Genomic DNA, 22,791 nt, shown 5'->3' on the forward strand with positions numbered 1-22,791 from the left:
CCACCACTTTGTTCCTCTCCAGCGATCTCCAAGCAAGCTTGTTTTCCTGCCACATTCAGCTGTGTCTCCAATTTCAAATCGTCACCTCCCCACCTTGCGCGGTTCCTAAATGGTTTCACCTGTGGTTAAATCCTCACTTTTCCATAAAAAAGCAGAGCCTCCATTTATCCAGTAGAGCATGTGGTGGCTCCAAATAAGGGAAACCTGTATGTTAAATGTTGTCCCCATCCTGCAAAGTTTCAAGGAATTGGAGACCCCCTTCCCCTTTGTGTAGCACACGGGCGGAGATGGGGACCTCGCAGAGGCTTGGAAAGGCAGTGTGAGGGATGGTGGGATATGGTGTCCACTGCAAAGGGAAGCTGGGATACCTGGCCAGCTGGGTGGGAGGACCACAGGAGGGGCGAGAGCGGGAAATAAACCACACTGTGTAGCTTGTTTGCCTGATCGTCTGAAGGGAGCACAATAGGTTGTTCGCAAAACAACCTACTCTAAGTAGCTTATCGCCCACCATGGGTTAGCGTGAACCCCAATGAGGCTTCAGTCGATGAGAGGGGAGGGAGAGGCAAGGATAACAGGAGATGTATGTGAATAAATGATAGCCCCCTTTGCACGTCGCATTGGCACGGATGTCTGCAGGGAGGAAGCTTGTGCATGAGCAGTGAGCAGCTGCTTATTCATAGACTTCCACACCATTGGGGATCCCAATCCCATGGAAGCTCACATGTGAGCAGCTTCTCACACATAAGCTTTCTTCCTGTAGTCGTCTTGGACATCCAATATGTGGATGTCCAGGAGGTGGGACCAGTGACACTGGCCTGACACTGGGGATGGGACCTGTAGCAAGTAACCTTAGCCATTCTTTCTAGCTGGGGTGAGGATTAAGAAGTGAAGCCAACAAAAGCCTTGCAAAATCAGTGATTTTGAAGAGGAATTTGAAGGAAATGAGAGGTGATGCCATATAAAGAGTTCTACAAGATTATTTTAGCTGTTAGGACAATAGGCATGGGGACCAAAGGAGAATTAGCCAAGGGTGGTGGAGTCAAAATGGGAGATAAGGGCAGAAAGTTAAGGTGGGGCAAGACTGGAGAGCTTTAAAGGTAAGGACAAAGAGCTTGTGCTAGATCTGAAAAGGAATAGAAAGCCAATGTAATTCCATCTGGGACATGCCAACTTTGAGATGGTGACAAGACATCTAACAGAAATGTCAGAAAGGTCTTTATATGTGCAGGACTAGACCGAAGGAGAGAGAACCCTGAGGAAACTCAATGGAGAGGAGTAATGCTGAGAAGAAACACATACCTCCTTGTGCAAAGTGACTAGTTTATTTGCCGAAATGGTTTTCTAGCAGGTTTTAGCAAATACATTATTATAACAGTATGGAACTGAGGGCCTCTAATAAGTGCATTATGAAATAATTATAAAGGAAATGTAAGTCTGGACTGTATAGTCCTGAAGGTGCTATTACAGTGTTAAAGGAATGGACTCTGCTTTATATCTAGGGAGCCAAAGAAGCATAATAATTTTTTATTACAAGTTTGCAGAAAATCCCACAGTGGAGGAATAGTGAGATATTCCACAGTTTTGGCAAGTGCTATGTTTTTAATGTTTGTGCAAAGAGGTCAATTCCTGCAAACGAATTCTTGGCTGACTCACATTTGTGCATGGATGTTTGGCACATCCTTTGGTTAATGACAAATCATTTCCAGCTTGATCACATTAATAGTGACCTAATGCTTTTGTCTATGCAGAAATTGTCCTCGGAAAGACCAAGTTCTGATGGAGAGGGTATTGTAGAAAATGGAACAACTGCCATCTGTAATGGAAAAGAACAAGGTAAGATGCTGCTAATAATGTTTGAGTCTGACTATAGAATGTTGTATAGTCAGCATACAACAAATGTCCCAGCATTCTGACTATAGAATGCTGGGAAAGTGAAAAGGGCAGCATGGAATTTTCATAGGCATTCTCTCTGCAGGAAATAAGAGGTAGTTTTGTTGATGTAAAACCTCTTACTGGCTCTAGGTGTTTGATAGGTGTTGGCAAGGTAGACATGGCTAGATGGCAGGAAGCTCAGAAGAATAGCCAAAAGAAAGGGGTAGAGTCAGAAATGAACTGAGATCCAGGAACCCAAGAGAAGATTAGGTAGAGGAGACCGAGCCCTGAAGAAGTCAATGAAAGGAGAGATTAGTGTGGAGGTCAAGACCTTAGGAATGGGAAAAAAGTATTGGGCAGTAACAGATACTGGCTGGAAGCCAGCGGGACTGAAAGAAGTAAGACTGAAGGATGGTGGCCCAAGAGAAACCGGGGTTGGGACCAACCTTCATAAAGAGCCCAGGCTGCCAATTTCCAGGGCTCTTACGCACTTGAGGGGTGTACTGCTGTCAGTAAAGTAACAGATAAAACTTTTGCAGTTACATTTCTGCATTGGGATGAGCTGCCGATGTGATATTCTTCCCTGCTGTACAACATTTAAAGGCATAGGAGACTGTATAGGCGGCCCTATACAGCACTCACTACTCAGGAGCTACGAGGGGGCGCTGAGCTACGGATGAGAGAGTAGGTTGCCATCTTTCAATCTGGTTCTGCTCCTGTGCCTTGAACTGCAGCTTGATAAAGAAATGTAGCAGCTGGAGCAGAGAGGTCATGTCTGGCTGGTGTTAAACACACAGAAACAGGATCAGGAAGAAATAGTGGCAGCCTTACAAATAAGGAAATTTAGAAGTCCTAGGACCATGGGCCAGATAGCCAAGGGGGCCTTTCAATTGTCAGGTCCTAATCTAAGAAGTCTCTTGTAACTTACATAGGAACACAAGATGCTGTCTCGTATTGAGTCAGATCATTGGTTCATCTAGCCCAGTGCTGTCAACACTGACTGGCAGTGGCTCTCTAGGGCTTAGGCGAAATTCTTTCCTAGCCCTACCGGGAGATGCCAGGTATGGAACCTGAGACTGTCTGTATGCAAAACATGTGCTCTACCACTGAGCTATGGCCCCTCTGTAACCTTTATAAGAGGTGCATAGAAGGACTGTGATGCTTTTCCAGCCACTGCAATACTTTGATAAGAAAAGTCTCATTGATGAAATTCTTTCTTCTTTGGAACCCTTTGGGATACAAGGGACCTCTCAGTGTCTGGTCTGGGCAGCCTCAAGGAGGCAGTGAGGCCAATAAGTAGCAAGGAGGAGAGGTCAATTCCACAAATGAATGTTAGTTTTAGAAAGCAATACTGTGACCACTAGACACTGTCTAGATGGCCATAGGATTTTCAGTTTCTGGAAACCAAGGTCGTCTGACCTTGGTTTCCCAAAATGGTGCTCCCCGTCCCCTCCCCCATGCCCTCGAAGCCAGTGCGGTTCTTTCTGTGCCATGGCTGCCTCCATGCCCCTAAACGGAGCGTGGAGATGATGAAAAGGGGGTGGTCCTGGGGAGGGGAGGAGACTGGAAGCCGCTTTAGACAGCTTCCTATTGGGTCTCCAGGCCCCTTCCCTCCCCCTTCCCAAAGCCACAGCTAGATGTGCGAAAACGCGCATCTACCCACAAATGCAGGGTGGCTGGAGCACAGAGGAGAGGATCCCCTCCATGCTCCATCCGCCCTGCATAGGATAGTTGTTAGCCTCTGGGCTCGGAGGCTGCCGACTATCTCGATGGGATTGTGCTCTTAATTAGCCAAATCTGCTATTGAGGGAGGAGAGCAAGGCAAACCTGGAAGGACAGGTGTGGTGGGCCGCCTTTGCCTCCCATCCTTTGCTTGTGGCAGCAGCTCTACCCTCAAAGTGGCACTGGTGTCTGCACTGGCGTAAGAACCTGGCTAGGTGAGGCTGAGCCCTGGCCCAGCTCAGGCCTGGTGTCACCACCTCTCTGCTTTCTGCCCACAGTTAGGCTGGGATGGTGAGTTTCGTTCTCTAGTTCCAAGGAAGTTTGGGCAAGAAGAGGTTTTGTGGCAGAAGCATCTAGCACCCATTGGTTAAACTGATGTGATGTCACAGGATTGAATGGGATTCTGTCTGCTGAAGATTTACCAGCAATGTAAGGTGCATAGTAATCCAACTTTGTGAGCTAAAGTGAAATGTCATTTCGCTGAGGAAGAATCCTCACACATGTCACAGGGACAGTCGGAGCACTTTGGGTAAGGTAGGGAGACGGAACTCTGCAAAGGTCATGGGAAAGAAGTTTCTAGAAGCAGGAAAGTAAGTTATCCTTAAACCACCGTCACCTTCCTTGCCTGTGTCCAGGCCAGATCATGCCCTGGCCAATCCATCACGCTTGGAGAAGAATGGTAATATAGTTGGGTCAGTACTTCATGCATGTGAATTTTGGATTTACCAATTTCAACTAGGCGTTCACATTTTGGAGTGTTTTGTCTTCAAATCTAGTCTTTATTGTAGAACATTACAAACTTTTGCTGTGATGTGAGCCACAGCAATAGTATGGGAATTAGAGAGGCCCTTGTGGTATCTTCCAAAGAAAGAAGCTCATGAGGTCCAGGTGCTGTGACTGAGCAATAGCACAACCATGGGGCGCCCGTGTAAAGCTTTCAGTCTTCAGCTGCTGTGTAGCCTCAGTCAGCCTCTCCTCTTGCATGTGTCCCTCGCCGTGCGAGGGGAGAGGCAGGGCTGGCATCAGCACCCAGCGTCTTTGGGCAGCTGGCAGGGCAGGGGCCACTCTGATTCCTACCCTTCCTGCCCCCCCCCCCCCCCGGATGCTTTACTGGAGAGAAGCAAGCCTTGACTTTCTATGGGGCAAACTGAATGAAGCTACAATCAACACTCAATTATGTTGTTAGAATATGCCAAACCATTTAGTTCAGTGTGTTGATCTCACACTTAGAAAAGGAACTCTGATCAAGTCCTGTACTCTGCAGAAGAATGGCTTTAGTCAGCAACAAGGAAACACCATTAAGTACATTTATAGCATGGTCCTATACATACCTACTCAGAAATAAACTCCACTGAGTTCTGACCTTAAGGCAATTCAGAGGCTATTTGTCACTAGTCCCTTAGTGATCAACAGGAAGCCATAAAAGGGGCAGGATCAGCAAACAGAAAACCTTTAGTTAATGTTGGGAAGTCTTTTCGCTGAACAGGACTGACCTGCCAATAAACATTAGAGGAGGAATTTGGTCTTTGGGAAGAGCACTACTGGATAATTTAGTGCTACCTCATGCACTGATCTTGGATTGTAATAAATTATCTATTGTGCTACCTTAAGTGTTTGCATGGAACCTCTGTTTTTAATTCATGCTTCCAGCTCATTGTGGTCAAGCAATTCCTCAGCAGCACTGAAGGGGTGTAGCAGGGAAAAAAATTTGTTCAAAGCCACACACTGAGTGGGTTCACATGACGTGACAGCCCTTCATAGGTGACAAGCCAGGTCGTCCGAACCTAGACTGATTCCCGCAGGGTGGATTGTACATGGGCAACAAGCCACCCTAACAACCCACGGCTTGTTCTAGGGGTTGTTTTACCCATGATGGGTTGACGTTTTGTCTGAACGACACGCAAACCCATTGGGGATAGCAGGCATTGGCCAGTGAGCTGCTCAGCAAGAGCGGGAGAAACCCATGCTGCTGTTTCCGAGCATGATCATTCTTTCCGAGCATGGCTGAGCTGCTTCCAGTGCCCCTTGCAAGTGACAGCCCCTCCAACTGTGACCAAACAGCACTTTGGAGGGATTATCACTGGCTCCCACCAAATCCCCCTGGTCACAGCCTTTAAAAAAATTATTTTTGTTCTCCTTTTTTTTTGTGCAGAAACTGGGCCAGAATTTTTTTCGCATTTTCCCAGCCCTGGGGAATGTGAGCAAAAGCCCTTTAGCTGTCAAATTCAATCCAGTTACTGCGTTTGGGAGTGGAAATGGGGATGGCTTGCATTTTTCTATGAAAAACTGTTGCTGGGGATTCAGGCAAGTGGGGATTCGAAGAGGGGCCCCCCAAGGTTCACGGCAGCCTTTGAGCCCCGGGAATCCCCTTGTTAAGGTGGTGATCTACACCCTGTTTTCCCACCTGTCAACTGTCAAAGGCTGTCAAACCAGCCTACAAGGCTCCAGGCAAGGCAAGCCTATATATTTTGGATAAGTCTGAAAACCTGCTAAAAAAAGAGGGGCTTTTGCACACATTCCCCATGGCCAGGAAAATGCAAAAAAAAACAACACAAAAAAAAACAACACAACCTGACCCCTTTTTGTGCAAAAAAAGAAAGAAAAGGAGAGGCTCTGACTACTAGTGGGGACTGGGCTCTTGGTGGCAGGCAAGACAGGCTCTGCTGCTTGGGATACTGGGTGGAGCTGGGTGGAGGACCAAGAGAAGGAGGAGCAGAACAACCCATGGTGAGCCCAGTTGTCTGTTGGGCTCCCTGTGGGTTGTTCGGATGAGAACCCACCCTACGTGGCGTATTTCACAGGGTGGGTTGTAGTGTCATGCAAACTCAGCCAGTGACTTTCCATGGCTGAGCAGGGATTTGAAGTTGGGTCCAAACTGGTTCTCTGGCTATTGAACCACATTAGCTTTTCACTACAGGCAACTCTTTGCCTGTGTCAGCTGTTCATGATAATACTTCTATGTGGCACAACTACTTCCGTTTCATAACTAGATCTCTTGGAAGACTTAACATGTGCCTGTTTTTCTTGACAGTAAAGAGGAAAAAAAGCTCAAAGATGGACTCGAAGGGCACGGTGTCTAAAGCAACAGGGAAGAAGATAACAAAGATAATTGGCTTGGGAAAGAAAAAACCCTCCACAGATGAGCAGACCTCATCAGCTGAAGAGGATATTCCAGCGTGTGGTGAGTAGCCTCTTACATTGTCACCTGCATTAAAACTAGAAAGGAAACAGGGAGATAGCTTGATAAATTTTGGTTTTCTGACGAGCAACACAGCTACCTTTGCTTTTTTGTGTTCCATGGTATTTCAACTCCAGGGCTCACTACTTTGTTCTTCTAAGAGCTTTCACCTCTCAGATTACTTAATAGCCACGTTAGGATGCCTCCGCCCCACCCCCATCTGTAGCCCACCATGTAATTCTGTTCAAGCCTCTGAAATTTTTTTCTGATCTGATCAGTTTGTGCTGTGCCAATGGATCCTCAGTTCCACGCACCGATGGGTCAGTTGTAAGCAATCAGCCATCTCCCAGCAGTGCTGCCCCCCTTCCCCAGTCAGCATTGCTCCATTTGCCATTCACTTGCCTAATGAATGCCCTCTCCCTGCACCCTACAACATATCTAAGCAGTTTTATGATTGGGGAGTGGACAGTTACAAATATCTGTGAGAAGACCCCTGCTTTATAGCTCTCCCTGTCCTGACTCCTTCATCCCATTTGGACACTTACCCATTATTCTCCCAGGCCCTGGCCCCTCAGCCTTTTGCCCTCTCCATCTTTTTCTTGCCTGTCCTCTCTCCTAGGATGGAAGCCTCCTCCTGCTTCCTCACTTCTTCCCATGCAGTGTCTTGGCTCTCCTGCTGTCCCACTTAACTTCTCATCTCCTTCAGCCTTCCTCTGTTTGTCTCTGCTTTCTGCCAGTAAGACACATCCACTCTTGTCCCAAGGATATTTTCCCCTCCTCACAAAGTTTTTTTTTTTAACTTCACTCAGAGCAGTTGCTTTGTTGGTCAGCATCATATGGCTCTCTGTTTATTCCTCTTTTGTCAGAGCAGTGCTTTTTGAAATAAATTGGTCCAGAAACCAGCAACACTCCTCATATTTCACTGTTGGGTGAAATTAATGAAGGAAACAGCTGAGGAGTGAGAGGTTTCTTTAAAGTGTCCACCAGCTTGCTGAGTAGAAACTTCTAAGACGCTGCTGGCTGTGTACCTGGTTTTCCCCTAGTTCTTTCGAAGAAGATCTAGGGATGCTTGCAGATGAGGCTTTTATTGTGCAACTACTGTGCCTCTAACCCAGAATTTTACCAGGCAGTCCAGACAATGTTGCCTTTCATTTGTAGCCCTCCCATATTTTCTTACTGCTTCTTTCGTGTTTTTTTCCTGCCCCTAAAAATCTGTTAAGGAGGGAAAAATGAAATAGCTGCACAATGCTTTCCATCTGGAAGCACTCCTACTTAGAAAGAAAAATAATACTGAAGCAGCAGTCAGTCACAGCTATGAAGAAGCTCATGCTGCCTGCTTCCAGAACACTCCGGCTACCAGAGAGGAGAAGCACACAGCTCAGTGTTGGGGCTAGCCATGCAGCTGCATAGTAAAGACTTTTGCCCCCCACCCCCAGAATTGCTGAAAGGAAGGCCCTTTCTGCAGTTTGAGAAAAAAAAGCACCCCATTTTCAGATCGGCTCCAGTTTTAGTCTTCAGTTTCAGGTACTTTTGATAAACATTATAGTCATTTTGAATGAACATTTGGGAAAGAAGGGTGAAGAAGCTTATTTTTGTTTTGCAGGATATCTTAATGTGCTCTCAAATAACCGTTGGCGTGAGCGCTGGTGCAGAGTAAAAGATAATAAGCTCATTTTCCACAAGGACAGGACAGATCTAAAGACCCATATTGTCTCTATTCCTCTCCGTGGCTGTGAAGTTATTCCAGGATTGGACTCCAAGCATCCTCTGACTTTCCGTCTGCTTCGAAATGCACAGGAAGTTGCAGTACTAGAGGTATGCTGTTTAATGCACAGAGACTGACATAAACAGAATCCCACTGCTGGAACAAGCAGTGTATTCTATATCTAAGGAAATATCCAATTCTGTTTTGAATGCATGGAGTTCTTTTGCCCCCATTCTTATCAATGCCAGGAGCTCTAGAGTAACATTATTTATTACAGTTCTTCTGTTATTTAAAGTGTCTAATTGTTTTATGAAAAGCTGTTTTCCTCTTTTCTTATAACATGGGAGGAAATATTTGGAAAGCCATAAAGCAACATTTACCTCTAGTGTTCCTCTCACTAAGTTTTCTGTTTGATCATACCCTGTCACTGTTGCCTATGTCAAATGCTATACCAACATAGGTGGGTACACTTGAAACAAAAATGGGATGTTTCAGTGATGGATTTATGTGTTTGCTGCAGTGATCTCCCCCTCTTTGTGTAGGCTTCTTCTTCAGAAGACATGGGCAGGTGGATTGGGATTTTGCTGGTGGAGAGTGGCTCATCTGCAGATCCCGGCACTCTGCACTATGACTACATAGACGTGGATGTGACGGCGAGTGTCATTCAAGCGGCAAAGCAGACCTTCTGGTAGGGGGAGCTACATCAGTTAAGAGCATTTTCAGGAACACTAGGTTTTCCATTGCTTTGATTTTAATGTCAGGAAACCTGAGCTATCATCTTTCCTTGGCTATATATTGCACCAGAAAATTGTGAAATCTTAAGAGGCAGCAGGTGTCTCCTAAAACTATCTCCTAGTATCTGCCTGTGCCCCAAGTTTGTCTGTGTTAGCTTGAAGTTGTGAGGGGAGACAAAATGTATCCATTTGTAATTCACCAAGGAATTTAGGCTACGATCCTAATCACGCTCACTAGAGAGTAAGTTCCGTTGAAGTCAGCGGGATTCATTTCTGACCAAACTTGCTTAGGATCATACTGTTGACCACTCAGGTTCACTGAAAATGCTTCACAAAAAATGGTGTCAAGCAGGGCTGCAACCCAATCAATGGAATGTTTATTGATAATGTTGATTAGTCTGTTAATTCAATTTGCATGTGGGTAAAAACTGTATTTCTTGGTGCTTGCCATCTGCAATATTGTATATACACTTGTATTCAGTATATTTTAAAATCTACTGCCTGATTAATAGGGAGCACCTTTGTAGTCAGTGGGCAGAGCGATCCTACTTACTGTAGCAGTGGGGGAGATTTGCGGTAGAGTGTCTGCTGCATCCAAAGTCTTGCCACTCAGAGTGGCTAGAACAGGAGGTGAAGGTGTTTTTTCACCAGTTTTTCAGCTGGCTTAAAAACCCCCGAACACTTCCCCCTCCAGTTGAAACTAATGGGAGTGAATGAACTGCACCAGCTCCAGGGCTGGTGTGGTTACAAGGCCTGTTTTGGGGCATGTCAGGGGAATGCGAAGGCTTTGGAACACCAGCAAAAGGAGCAGTGGCAGCAGAGGTTTCCGTCATTGCAATAAGGAGGTCTCTGGCAGTAAGTGTCCTGCTCTGCCCATGGAGCAGGAGCGCCACGATTTCCTAAGGCTCCTGGGACGCTTTCCCAGGGAGTATAGGACTGAAGTTTATACTTTTTAAATTTAGTCAATCTAGCCAATTAATGAAATGTTGAAGTACTACTGTCAAGTTATGATCCATTTAAATATCAAATGAGGTATATTTTCCCCATTTGTTAACATATATTGAATTACAAACTATAGATGATGGTAACCTCTCATGGCAGTTTTCAAGCAAAAATAGGTGTAATCACCTGAATGTATTTAGCAACTCCCAGGTCACTCTGTAAAATTAAAGAAAGCTTTGGAAATCCTGCACCGCTGTCAAATATTTGAAAGAGAAGAATATATGGAATACACCCTGCATTTCTCTTAGGACTACATTACATGAATCATTTGAACTGGTTATCAGTGCCAGAGAAATGTTTTGGGAGTGTGCCTACAAAAATATGTCAGTCCTGATAAGTTTAGTTATTCAATCATGAGATCGGTATTTTATTAGCAATTCATAATTGGTATTTAGCATGTTCAGCATCTAAAGTTCTTTGCAACGCTTATAAGAGTTGCTCACAGAAACTTTGAATGGTGTGACAAGTTCCTAATTTATTTAACCCATGGCTTGTTGAATTCTGGGTTGTTATGATGTGAGAACCCAGACATGCTTATAAACCATGGTTTTTAACCATGCACAACCCAGAAAGAGAACCCATGAGTTGATTCACCAGGCTACAGAGGTGGTGGGCAAAAGTGGTAAAAACAAAACAAACAAACAAAACAGCACCACAAAGGATACAGGGAGGGAGGGGGTGAAGGAGGAGGGGGAAAAAGCCACTCAGGGATTGAAAAAACAAACTGCAGTTTGTTCAGTCATCTGCCAGACACACCCTGGGTAGGGCAGCAAACCAAGTCCCTCAAGAGCAAGTAGGACACTCGCAGCCCCTCAGTCATTTTTTGCTAGATAGCTGCAAAACCTTAAACGTTTTCTTTCTTTTGCCAAATTCAAATGGAATCTTCCTCTGTCCCTAACTTAGAAGTCTAAACTTGGCTTCTTTACTCCCACCCACACAGGTGGCTCTGACATTCCAAGGTTGCCTCAGAGAGGCCACATGAAGACCTAGGAAAGAGCCTCCTTGTGTAACCAAGAGCATGTGTGTAGCAGTGCTTTCTGGTGAGGTGAAGTCACCATTTCCTCTTCCCAGTAGTTGTGCCTTTGGAACTACAAGCTGTAATTAGAGAGTGCAAAAGCCATTTGCTGACACCACCTGGAACAAGATGCACTCACTTCCAAAAACTACTTGATCCTTCCTGAGAAATTTCCTTCCACTGAAGAGTTCTCAGAGAATCTTATCCATATTCCTAAATCTTGAACTTTGCTCCTAAAATCTACTAGTTTTCCTTTTTTGACTTGGCTATTTTTTTCTCAGAATCAAAGATTTTGTACTGGATGTTTTTTCCTTAGGCATTGTGCTTTGCTAAGCAATAGCTTCCTGGTTGAAACTTCGGTGTGTGTTCCGTAATGTAAAGCCCTTCAGAAGTTGGTGGGAAAATGCAAGGAAGAATTTAGGAAGACGGAACAAAGGGTGAATCATATTTACTCTCTGAATGTATTTCAGCATAAACTAATCAGTAACTCCTGTTTTGTTTTTGTCTTTTAGTTTTATGAACAGACGGGTTCTCTCTACTAATCCTTATCGAGGAAATGCCATCAACGGCTATGCATGTCCCAGTGGGATGGCACTTCATTATGACGATGTTCCTTGCATAAATGGATCAGTAAGAATTGATTTTTGTGTAGGTCAAATCATTTATGTGTGTTGGGTTCCCCAAAGCCTATGAAGGCACTTAACTGAGTATCACTAGACATGATCCCAAAGTACTGCTATATCTCATCCACAGATTCCTTGGATGTGGGACATAGTGTTTCAATACTACATGCACATGTAAGCCAACTTAAATATATGTAGTCTAATATTGCTTGGTTTATTTAAGCCTTGGTTTATTTAAGCCAAAGTATTAATGCAACTCCCTGGAGAAAGGTCAAAGCAAGGAGCTGATCTTCTGCGCTTCTGCAAAATATGCAATAATGAAATGGGAAGATGATGCTATGCCCTTTACTCATCCATCTTCATGCATTTTTTCTCTGATAACATGAGTGAAGAATATTGCAAACATCAAAAAAATCAGAATGGCTGGGGCCTGAGAGAATGGCTGGGGCCTGATACACCCTTGCCTGAGAGTGAGTCTCACTGAACTCAGTGGGACTTACTTGATTGAACTCTAGGTCCTGCCATTTCTCTCTGCTGTACCTGAAAGCTATCCACACCCAGTAAGGAGAGCTGAATCTTGATAGTCTATGTACCAAATCATTTATAATATACAGTGTTGTGTATAAATAGTCTGCAAACAACTGTTTTGTTTACTTGATGAGTTTGTGTGAATCAATGGAGATTTTAAAAGTTATCCTCTTATTATGAAAATAAAGGGTGGGAGTTTGCATCTGAATAACAGGGCAGTCCTATCCATGTTTCCTCACAATTAATCTCCAGTGATTTCAGTGAGACCTACTTCCTAGTAAGTGTGCATAGGATTTATCATGTTTTCACCCTGTCCTTTCTCCAAGGAGCTTAGAGAGGGCATGTGGGGTTATGCCATTTTACCCTCACCACAACTTGTGTACTAGGTTAGGACATGGAGTGCCTCACTGAGGTTCATGGCTGAGCAGGACTTTGATCCCAGCTCTTCCAGCTCCAGCATTATGCCACACTAGTTTTCTCTTTGCTACAAGTAATGAATTACTAATCATAGAATTTCCTGTTTATCCAGCCATTTTGTCAGAAAGGATTTTAAAAAGAAACAAAAAATGTCTAGAATAAGGAAGAATCCATCATTGAGGTAGTTATTAAAGTTATAGTGAAAATCTACAGAAATTATTTCTTGTTGCTTTACCTGCAACATATGTCACTGTGTTGTTCTTTATCAAACTCTGGCTGCTGTCATTGGACCTATTATTTCCTCCTCTTCATCCTACAAATAAAATGTTGAGATGCTACAGCCATTATCCTGTAATGCTTGAGAAAGTGATTATGTGCTGAATATTCTTCATTCTGAGATGTAGGCCTGGTTCAGAAATAATACGGATGCATGACTTGTTTGAGCATGAATGAACTTGAGCACTTCCTCCTCCACCCTTCCTTCCTCTTTTTGCACTCCCATCTGTAGAGGAGATTTCTTGGTTTCTTAAACCACAGTTACCCCATGTCCAAACCAGGAAACCATGGCTTAAGAGCTCCCCACAAACCCGGATCATAACCTGATTTGTAGAGAGCTCTTAAACCACAGTTTCCTGGATGTCATGGGAAACTGATTTAAGAAACCCAAGAATTCTCCTCTGGAGCCACACATGTGAGAGAAGGGGAGGAGGGACCACTTAAGCTCATCGCTCATTCACATTCAGATAAACTCTGATTTGTTGAGTGACCAAACCATACCATAGAAGTGTAAATCTGAGTATGGGATAGATAATTTTGGCCTATCTCATTTCCCTTGTGGTTTCAACCCAACTACCAAATCCTTGGCTTACCTTATTGAGGCCTGTGTTGTAGGTTCAACAAGCCAAAGAGCATGTATGTTGCATCTTGAATTGTATTATGGGGGAGCATGTATTAAGGGGTCACCCCCAAAATGGCAGCTTGTAGTTGTCCCTTTCAGTCGATCCTTTTGGGACCATATTGAGACCTCCAAACAGCAATCCAAGATTTTAAGTAATTCCATTGTGATGAAAGATCTGTAAAATAATGTTAGACTTCTAGAATAAAATGTGGAGTCAGTATTGGAGGCAATGCATGCTGAGAGTGGGATTCTTAATTACTTGTTACCTTTCTTATGATTTCACTTTTTCAGTGCATGAAGTTTGTGCTAATTTACTAAGTATGTGTGTTGCAGTGGGAACCAGAAGATGGCTTTCCTACTCGTAGCAGAAACATGGGAGAAGATGGGCTTTATGATAACATGGGCCTGTACGATAACTTGCCGTCTCCGAAAATCTTTGCACGCTATCCACCAGCAGACAGAAAAACCAATAGGTTATCTACTGACAAACTGTCCTCTAACCATTATAAACACCCTATCTCATCCAATCTATCTTCTGCTCAGTCTGTCACTAATACCTCTGCTGTGGGGAGGGGATCTGTGTCACAGGTACTGCAGTGCTTAATTCTTTTAATCCAACTTTCTTGTTTATCTTAACATAATGCACTGAGCTTTAAATGCTCGTGGTTTCGGTAAGACCACATATTACATTGTCACTTGGATTGTTAACTCTCATATAGAAATGCTGAATACTGGAGAATAAAATACCAGAAATTACATTTTAGCTCATCAACCCTTGCAGTGCTACCAGGGTTTTTTCTTTATTGGTTTATTTTATATTTTGAGTGGGAAAGGATTTATGAAGATGTAAGGTCTCAGGACCTGAGCAAGTCAATAGCTGTGATTAACCTATCCATTTCAAAGTAGAGTGGATATGTGCATGCATGCACACACACATTTTGGCAATACTACACTGATAATTAAGAGAGGGCAGTAACATGGGCCCTTCCGTTCTGTGTTCTGCTGTGCAGGACGCATCCTTCAATTCTATAAGGAAGCATCCACTGATCTTGATTGTGAAAGCTACATATGAATCTGTGCACGTGTTCCACTCTATGACCTGTACTCTTTTCAAATCCTTTTGGCAATGTTGTCCTTTCAGAAGCTCAAAATGTTCTATGAGCCTTGTGCACAGTGGGGCTTCAGACAAACAAATGAATTGGTGAAACACCCCACAAGTAATGGGGGTGGTGGTGCTGACAAGAGCACTGATTGACTGCCCTAGCACATTATAGTCAAGTGGCACAGTCACAGCTCTTCATTCCCTGGAGTACGTTTGAAATGTGGAGTGAATTGCCCTTTCACCAATTGGCTGTACAACTCTTTAAAAATCACCCTGTGGTGGCTTCCATTCCACTTGGATGTTAGTCCTGAGGTCAGGAAGAGCTTCTGAAATTTAAAAAGCTACTAAATTAGTTGCTGCTGGGATCATTTTTCCAATGCTTCTACAAGTAAACTGTACGGTATGCATTGTAAAAACAACAACAATAATCCTATTGCTTGCTCTAAATTGTATTATATAACACTTCACAAAGAACTGTCTGGGAATTCAAATGTTTAATTTTGAAGGTAGAGTAAAATTACTTGAACACAGATCTTGCCTTCTTAAGTCAAGATGGTCCACAAGTCCTTTCTTGCTAATGTGTTTTATATAACACTGCGGCAAAAAACCAACACCACCACATAATAGATACACTAACACCACATTTGAAATTGTCGTAATTGAACCATAAATGAACAACTTCCAAATTAAGTTACTTGTTAAGTGGGGCAACAGAACCCCAAATTAGTGTGTGAATTCTGCTGTTGGTGAGCAAAATTAGAAATGGACTTTTTTCGATTTTTGCAAAATTTCACATTGTGCCATTCATGTCTGGAAATGCAACTTTAACTATTTACAGCTCTAAAAATATTACTGATCTAATACTTTGTGATCAGGCCATTTCCTGCCTTATGGGCTTGCTTACACAAGCCTCTGGGCTGATTCATTTGCCTGTGATTATTTTGTCACACTCGGGCGTGCGCGCACGCACACACACACACCTTATAAAACCATGTCATACATTTTGAAACATTGCTTGAAAATTTGAATACTCACCTAAGCCACCTATACCCTGTGGCTTAAGAAATGTTTGGTCTCTCTCTTGTATGCTTATTCATAGCAATAGTAGATATTTTTTTTCTTGTAGCTTTGTTGCTTGAGAAAAAGCACCCTTTCCAACTGAGCTAGTTTTAAAATTGTAAGTGAAAATGATCTGCTTTCGTTTGGGTAGTTTTAATTCCTTTGATCTAGGGAAACTATGAAAACTGCTACCTAATAATGACCACAAAATAAATATTTGATTTTCCTAACAGTTTAAAGGAAAGAAGGCTTCTTCAGCTGCCAATGGAGTTATGGGAAAAGGAAGAACGTTAAACAATCCACAAAAGAAATCAGAATTTGCGTCAAATGTGAAATGCTGCACTTCTAGTGAGTGTTCCCTTTTTATAAACCACCATATCACTGGAAGCTAGTATGAAAGTAGTATCTTATGCATCTGAAATTAGCAAGATGTCATTCTTGGAATATGTTCCGTATAGCTGTCATGTGAGATACATGGCTGACTACACAGAAATCTGACACCCACACCATGATGGCAGGCAGCAATCTCGCTAGTAGATCCAAGAGACTGGGCCACAAACCATGCAGCCACAAACTGGGCCACAAGCCATTTCAGCCATGTGCTACAGCAGCCAAAGTGTTCTGAGGGAACAGTGCAGTCATGTCTATGAGCAAGGCACCATCAACATTTATGCTTCAACACTGCAGGTCTGTAGAGAAAAAGCTGAGCTCTCTTTTAGGGCTTATCAAGAAAGTTTGGAAAAACAAGCCAATTATGAATTAAATCAGTGAGAGCTCACCCATCACTAACAGAGCAGCCTATACATGTTTGCTCTGAAGCAGGTCCCACTCTGTTCAGTAGAGCTTACTATCAGGTAAGGGTGCATTGGATTGCAGCCAAAATGCAAGATTGCTATGCATGTACAAGAGCCATGTATGTATCTGAGCTTCCCATTCAGAAGGGAACTTCTGATTTTGGGCAGTAGTATCTAACAATCGCTGATCTTGATCAGGTTTGTTTTGAAATGAGCCCTACTTTCTTAAGGAGTTAATCTGTATAATTTAGGGCTAAACAATTTCTTCATGAAGTAGTGCCATTTTCTCTTACCTTCCCTTAATGAGAAGCATTTGGTAATCGAGCCCCATCTATATTTGACTACAGTCTCCACTCATATTGCATAATTTGCTGATTGCATGTTGCGGAGGTTTGAGGCCTACAGAGGCAAAGGGGGAAAGGGTCAGGCTTAGAGGCATGGGCTTTTTTGTTGGGAGGGAATATCCCTGAGATGAGCAGTTTCACTTCCCTGGTTCGGTTTCAGTTTCATTTCCCCAGTTAAGTTTCATTTCTTCAGGTTTGAAACAGTACTTTTGGTTTTGAGAGGGGAGGTTATAAAAAGAGAGAGTCAGAAATACCAGAGCAGCAAGAACCTGCTCTGGGGAGACCAGAGCCTGAAGAGAGAGCAGGAAGAAGCAGCCTGGAGAAGTCTAAGTACAGCTAGGGTATACACTTGGACCAAAGTTGGAGTGACTGCAAATGTGACAGCAGCCACAGTGGGAATGATAAGTGTCAAGTAAGGATTTGTGTGTCTCAGAAAATGGTCACAAATATACTGGGTTGTCATCTGGATGTCTAGATGTAGCCTAATCTTTCAGGCTGGTTAATGGCATTCCTGGTCTCACATATCTCATAATTAAGCTTTTTGTGTAGATGCAGATCAGTACAAATATGGCAAGAACCGTGTTGAAGCAGATGCAAAGAGGTTACAAACCAAAGAGGAGGAGCTGCTAAGGAAAAAAGAAACTTTGAGGAATCGCCTGGCTCAGCTTCGAAAGGAAAGGAAGGACCTTCGAGCAGCCCTTGAAGTGAATGCTGGTATGTCAGGCATTGGATTTTGTTAGAATGTTGCATGATCAGAATTCCAGGGAATCTACTCCCAGCACCTGGACAGGGATTTCTGTGCATTTGTAGCAAGAAGTGTTATATGACTAGAAACTGAGCAGTTGTTTCAGCAGCAGTTGCCTCCTGTGTGAAACTTGGGGAAGCCACTGAAGATCAAGCCTTGCATTACAAATGTCACGGGATTGATATCAAAGCAGCAGCTCTGTATCAAGTGTCCCCCACCTTGGCAGTGTCTAGTGGCATCTAGTTTCTCCTGATACCATTGTGCTCTTCGTTTGCTTGCCTTTGGCAGTGGAGCCAGTGTCGTGGGGTGGCACAGAGAAACGGACACTGTAATGACCACGGGCCCCAGAAAGCGCACATGCTGAAGTCTTTCCCCCCTCTACTAAGCCACCCCTACTGCATTTTCCCTGAGCTTCATTCTCCCAAGGCTGCTCCTACGTTCTCCACCACAGCTTTACCCACAGAAGCCCCTCCTATTAGCCATAGTAGCTAAATGGAACCTCTGAACAGCAGGTGCTGAGGACAAACTACGTGGGGGGGGGGGATTTCCCCCATGTCCTGTTCATAAATAATCAAGCCAAGGTATAAGCAAGCTTCCCAGTGACTCCTGCCTGGCCACCACTGAAAACAGATTGTTGCATAAAAGGAGTCACAAGTAACTTCCCCAAGATCACAAACTAAGTATGAGGCGGAGGTGGGCCTCAGCCCCCAAATACCAGACCACTCTTTTGACCTCTACATTTTACAAAAGGCAGACTAGTGAGGCTGAGAGACAAGTAACTGGCCAGGACCACACAAACGGAGTACGAGGCAGGGGTAGCGTCTGAGCCCTGTAATTCGAAACAGAGGGGCAGAATACAAATATTTTAAATAAATATAAAATCCCCAAGTAAATTCCTCCATTAACTTCCCCCCAAAACATTCAGATCCCTCCCAGGTGATTTTCCCATCAGTTATTGTCTTCACAGAATTCACTTCCCATTCTCCCCTTTCATATTAACTTTCCTTTTTGGTTCCCACCCCAAACTTTGTTCCCAAGGCAATGCTGCAATCCTGCACTGACTCAGTTGAGAGTAAAACACTTAATTCCAATGTGACCTGCATAGCAGTGGGCTGCAAAAATTCTGCCCCTTCAATTTCTCCTACCTGTTCTTCTGTCACCTACCCCAAACCCCCTTTTCATGCGTGCAGGCGTGTGTAGTGGGAGGGAGGGAGGAGATCCCCATTCTCTCTCTCTCTCTCTCTCTCTCTTTCTCTCTCTCATGCACAATGCAGCCCGTTGTGCCCATCCCACCAAGCAAAAATCCGCATGCATGTGTGTGCACACACAGCCCATTTATTCACACATAAAGCAGGCTTGGGGAAGGTGACAGAAGCAGGAATAGGGGAAAATTAAGTGGTCATGTAAGATTTTTGCACCCCCTTCCTCATTTTTATTACCTCACTTGTGGCAGTGACTGTCCTTCATTGTAGTCTGATCAGTGACATCCACGTACCAGGGAAGGCATGAAATTTAGAAACAACGGGTAACTGCCCATTGGCACTCGCATCACACAGGCAGCCTGCTAGCGCCCCTACTGCCCTTCTGCGTTCATGTCAAAAGAGATGGGGCAGTGCTCTGCATCATCCTAAGCAGCAGGCAGAAACCAAATCCTTCTTGCGTTCCTGTACCAGCACACGGGCGCTGGAGCCTTAGGGGTTAAAAACACATACACAGTGAAAATGGGTGTACACTGCCTCCTGTGTGGGTGTGCGTGTGTACCCTCATCCTGATGGCTCGGTACACAGTGCACTTGGCAAAAAGATCCATAGGTGATGATCATGAAATCAGGCAAATTGGCATGTTGAATTAGATGTTATGGAGGGGAAGGTGACAAGCAAAAACAGGGTTCCTGTTTTCAGCAACAGTCCTATTTTTTGTGATTTGTAGATCTGCCCTGATTTGCAGACAGTTATTTCTTCCTGGCCTTACTAAGCTTTTGTCCAGAGATACATCCCCATCGACTAGCTGTTACTGATGAACAGCCACAATTTGCTGGTGCAGCATCAAGGCAGGATCCAGCCATGTATCTGGTCAAATCATAGCAACTCTTTATGTTCATACCGACTGCTCAGTCCTGCAACTGCTTGCTGTGAAGTGGCTTCACTGACCAACTGGGACTTCACTTTTCCCCTGCCTCAGCTTATCACTTATCCTGTCCCTGGATTTCAGGAAGGAAAACCCAAATTATTCTTGAAGACAAATTAAAGAAGCTGGAAGATGAGTGTAAGCTGAAAGAGTCTGAACGTGTTAGCCTGGAACTAGAGTTGACCGAGGTGAAAGAGAACCTGAAAAAAGCCCTGGCTGGTGGCATCACATTGGGACTGGCGATTGAGCCTAAATCGGGAACCTCAACTGCACAGGTACTTGCACTCAAGGGTCTTGTTATCAAATAAAGGCAACTAGTGAAACCTTTTAGTTTAATCATGCCACACAGACCCATCGCTTGAGAACCAGATTGTTGTCGTTTTTATGTTTATGATTACATTGCTGTCCATTTCCCACTTCACTCTTCGGTTGGTTTGGGCTGCTGTGTGCAGGAATCACAGGTAATAAATGTCATCCTAGACTGCAAGTCACTTTGGTTATTTAGCCTGCTGTATAAAGAAGCAACAAGTCCACTAGAAAGTGTATTTTTTTCTGGATAATTTAAGTCAGGGTATATAAGCAGAGCCAAAATTGTACCTTATACCCCAGATGCTAAGTTCAGAACTCCAGATTTTGTACTTGACATTCATTTGCGCATATTTGATGATGGAGAATTGTCATCAAGGAGGAGGGGGCATCTCACCTTTGCATTTGAAGGGGAAGGGCTGTCTGCCATTCCATCACTGTCCCCTTCTCTCTAGCTGTACAGTTTTTGGTGGGTATAATGTTTAATATTGATTCATTGGAAGAGCTGTCATAGAGGCCCTTGTAGTACTTTACAAGCAAAAGGCTTCTACCCTGTTCTTTTAGCCTCTAAGGCCCAGTTTGCATGTAACACTAAACCATGGTTTAGTGTTACATGCATAAGCCTCAGGGTTTACACACTCGCCCTTCCTCCCGCATAGCCACGAGGAAGAAATTGGAAACTTTTGCATCCATTTTCTTGTGGTTATTTGTTATGTTGGAACTGGACAAACTAGGGTTAGTGTGGAAACAACCAACTTCAAATGTGGTATTGCCCTAAACCAGGGGTGGGAACTTGTAGGCCAAAACATCTGGAGAGCCACAGCTAATGGTGAGGGATGAGGGGTGTTGCAGGCCAAAACATCTGGAGGACCACTGGTTCCACACAACTGCTCTAAGCTGTAGTTAACACTAACCACAAAATGGGTAACTGCAATTAGTTGAAACTCACAGTCATGCCAGAGGAGCAGAGAGGATGAGGAGCATACGAGTCTGATACTTGCCCGTACTCATTCCCGTAGCACTAAACCGTGGTTTAGCACTATGTCTGAACACTGCCTAAGCGTCCTGGGACCTTAAGAGGGAAAAGGCTTCTTGGATTGTGACTCCCAGGCCTTATTGTGAGCAGACTTGGAAAAAATTTGCTGTATAGCCCAAGGTTTCCTTCCTTTACTGAATGATGTGGCATAGTATACAGCTAATGAAACAGTTCCACTTCACAGGTCAAGAGTTATAGTATCTCTGAAAGATTTTATTCCTTTGCGAGGATCTAACTGTACTAAAACAATTTGACTAGCTTGCTGTTGGATCTAGAATGGATTCACGGATGCTCCCTTCAGAATGTGCGACTAACTGGAGTCTGCCTTGCCTTACTTTCATCATCCAGTGGAACACTCCATAGCAGGCCTGCTTTGCACTGAGCTTTGGCTTCATCTATTTTATACGGTTTTGTGCATGATGAGGGACTTTTGCTTGTACTCCCGTGTGACAGCTGCCATGATTTCAGGTTGCTTTGTATTATTACTCAGTCTCCAGTTCTAAAGCATCAGACCTTGGAGAATTCGCCCATCTCCAGTTGTGATACAAGTGATACCGAATGTTCTGTGCCTGTGAACAATGCTGTAGTCCTGAAAAGACATTCCTCGTCAAGCAGTTCTCCATGCAGAGGCCATGTGCTTCAGAAGGCAAAGGTGAGATCTCTGCTGGTGCCTGATGTTTTTCTGCCACTCTTACCTGGCTTGGCTTGTTTGTTGTCCACAGTAGAGAATCCAGATTGCTCTTGTGCTTTACTTCTAGATGAGTTACCACTGTTTAGAAACTAAAATTTGACAGCCACCTTGTCTTTTAAGGCTCTGTTTGCTCTTTTTGCTTACACTGAAGGCAGGAAAAGCTGAACACTCTTAAGTGGCTCTTCAGTTTCTTGTATTAAAAGATTATTGTTTATAAAGCTTTGATATGTTATTGTAACGTTAAATATTTGTAAACCCAAACTTTCTCAAGGGAATACAAGATTAAGGATTTTTGATCCTTAGAATCATACTTTGTTTTGAGTAACTGACCACATATCATGCTCTGTTTTCATCTCAAAGTATGTATCGTTTTCTGGGCGTGTACAAGAGAATTTCTGACTTGTATGCCGGTGGTTTTCTCTTGTATTTCAGTGATTTGGTATGACCTGATAGAAAAGCAAATTAGCTTCTAAAACAAAATTGGAAGTTGGCTTCGCTGTGATTGTGCTCTACTTTACATGCATTAGGGAGTAACATTCACTCCTGCCAAAGATCTGCATAGAATCTTGCACTGGCATTTTGCAAAGGATAAAGTTTACCAGTTAAACAAGTGCACTGTGTTTAATTTTATACTCGGGCTAAAGCTGTGTTTTTAAACTATCTGCTTTTCAACTACCTGCTTACTAAACTGTGCACTTGAGATTAGAACAGCAGTGATTTCAAAGCGTGCATTAGAATGTTTTTGAAGAACAGAGATGACAAGGCCCAGCTTCCTTCCTCCCAGCATTAAGGCACACAGTGTAAAGCCCCGTGTGCACTGTGATGTGTCCATAGATCTCCTGTGCATGAGGCTTTTGTCTTGTCATTCTCTTGATCGTGAGAGCTTTGCACAT

At 43.8% G+C, this 22,791-nt stretch overlaps 1 protein-coding gene across 6 annotated transcripts in view; it reads left to right on the plus strand.

Moving 5' to 3' along the window:
• The window catches only part of AFAP1 (actin filament associated protein 1), an 82,268-nt gene that overhangs the window by 54,084 nt on the left and 5,393 nt on the right, over nt 1-22,791 (plus strand). For 2 of the 6 annotated variants that reach the window (XM_084850773.1, XM_084850772.1), the window contains exons 8-17: nt 1,749-1,833; nt 6,626-6,775; nt 8,376-8,587; nt 9,020-9,165; nt 11,741-11,876; nt 14,028-14,282; nt 16,089-16,203; nt 17,543-17,707; nt 19,950-20,140; nt 21,698-21,859. In XM_084850773.1, coding sequence (XP_084706899.1) covers nt 1,749-1,833; nt 6,626-6,775; nt 8,376-8,587; nt 9,020-9,165; nt 11,741-11,876; nt 14,028-14,282; nt 16,089-16,203; nt 17,543-17,707; nt 19,950-20,140; nt 21,698-21,859 — 1,617 coding nt within the window. The remainder of the gene's footprint in view (nt 1-1,748; nt 1,834-6,625; nt 6,776-8,375; nt 8,588-9,019; nt 9,166-11,740; nt 11,877-14,027; nt 14,283-16,088; nt 16,204-17,542; nt 17,708-19,949; nt 20,141-21,697; nt 21,860-22,791) is intronic. The other 4 variants (XM_084850775.1, XM_084850774.1, XM_084850777.1 and 1 more) reach the window with 2 other exon arrangements.

This window comes from Heloderma suspectum, chromosome 4 (genome assembly GCF_057233095.1).
Source record: "Heloderma suspectum isolate Gila_16-S chromosome 4, 16-S_ref, whole genome shotgun sequence".
Classification (NCBI taxonomy): domain Eukaryota; kingdom Metazoa; phylum Chordata; class Lepidosauria; order Squamata; family Helodermatidae; genus Heloderma; species Heloderma suspectum.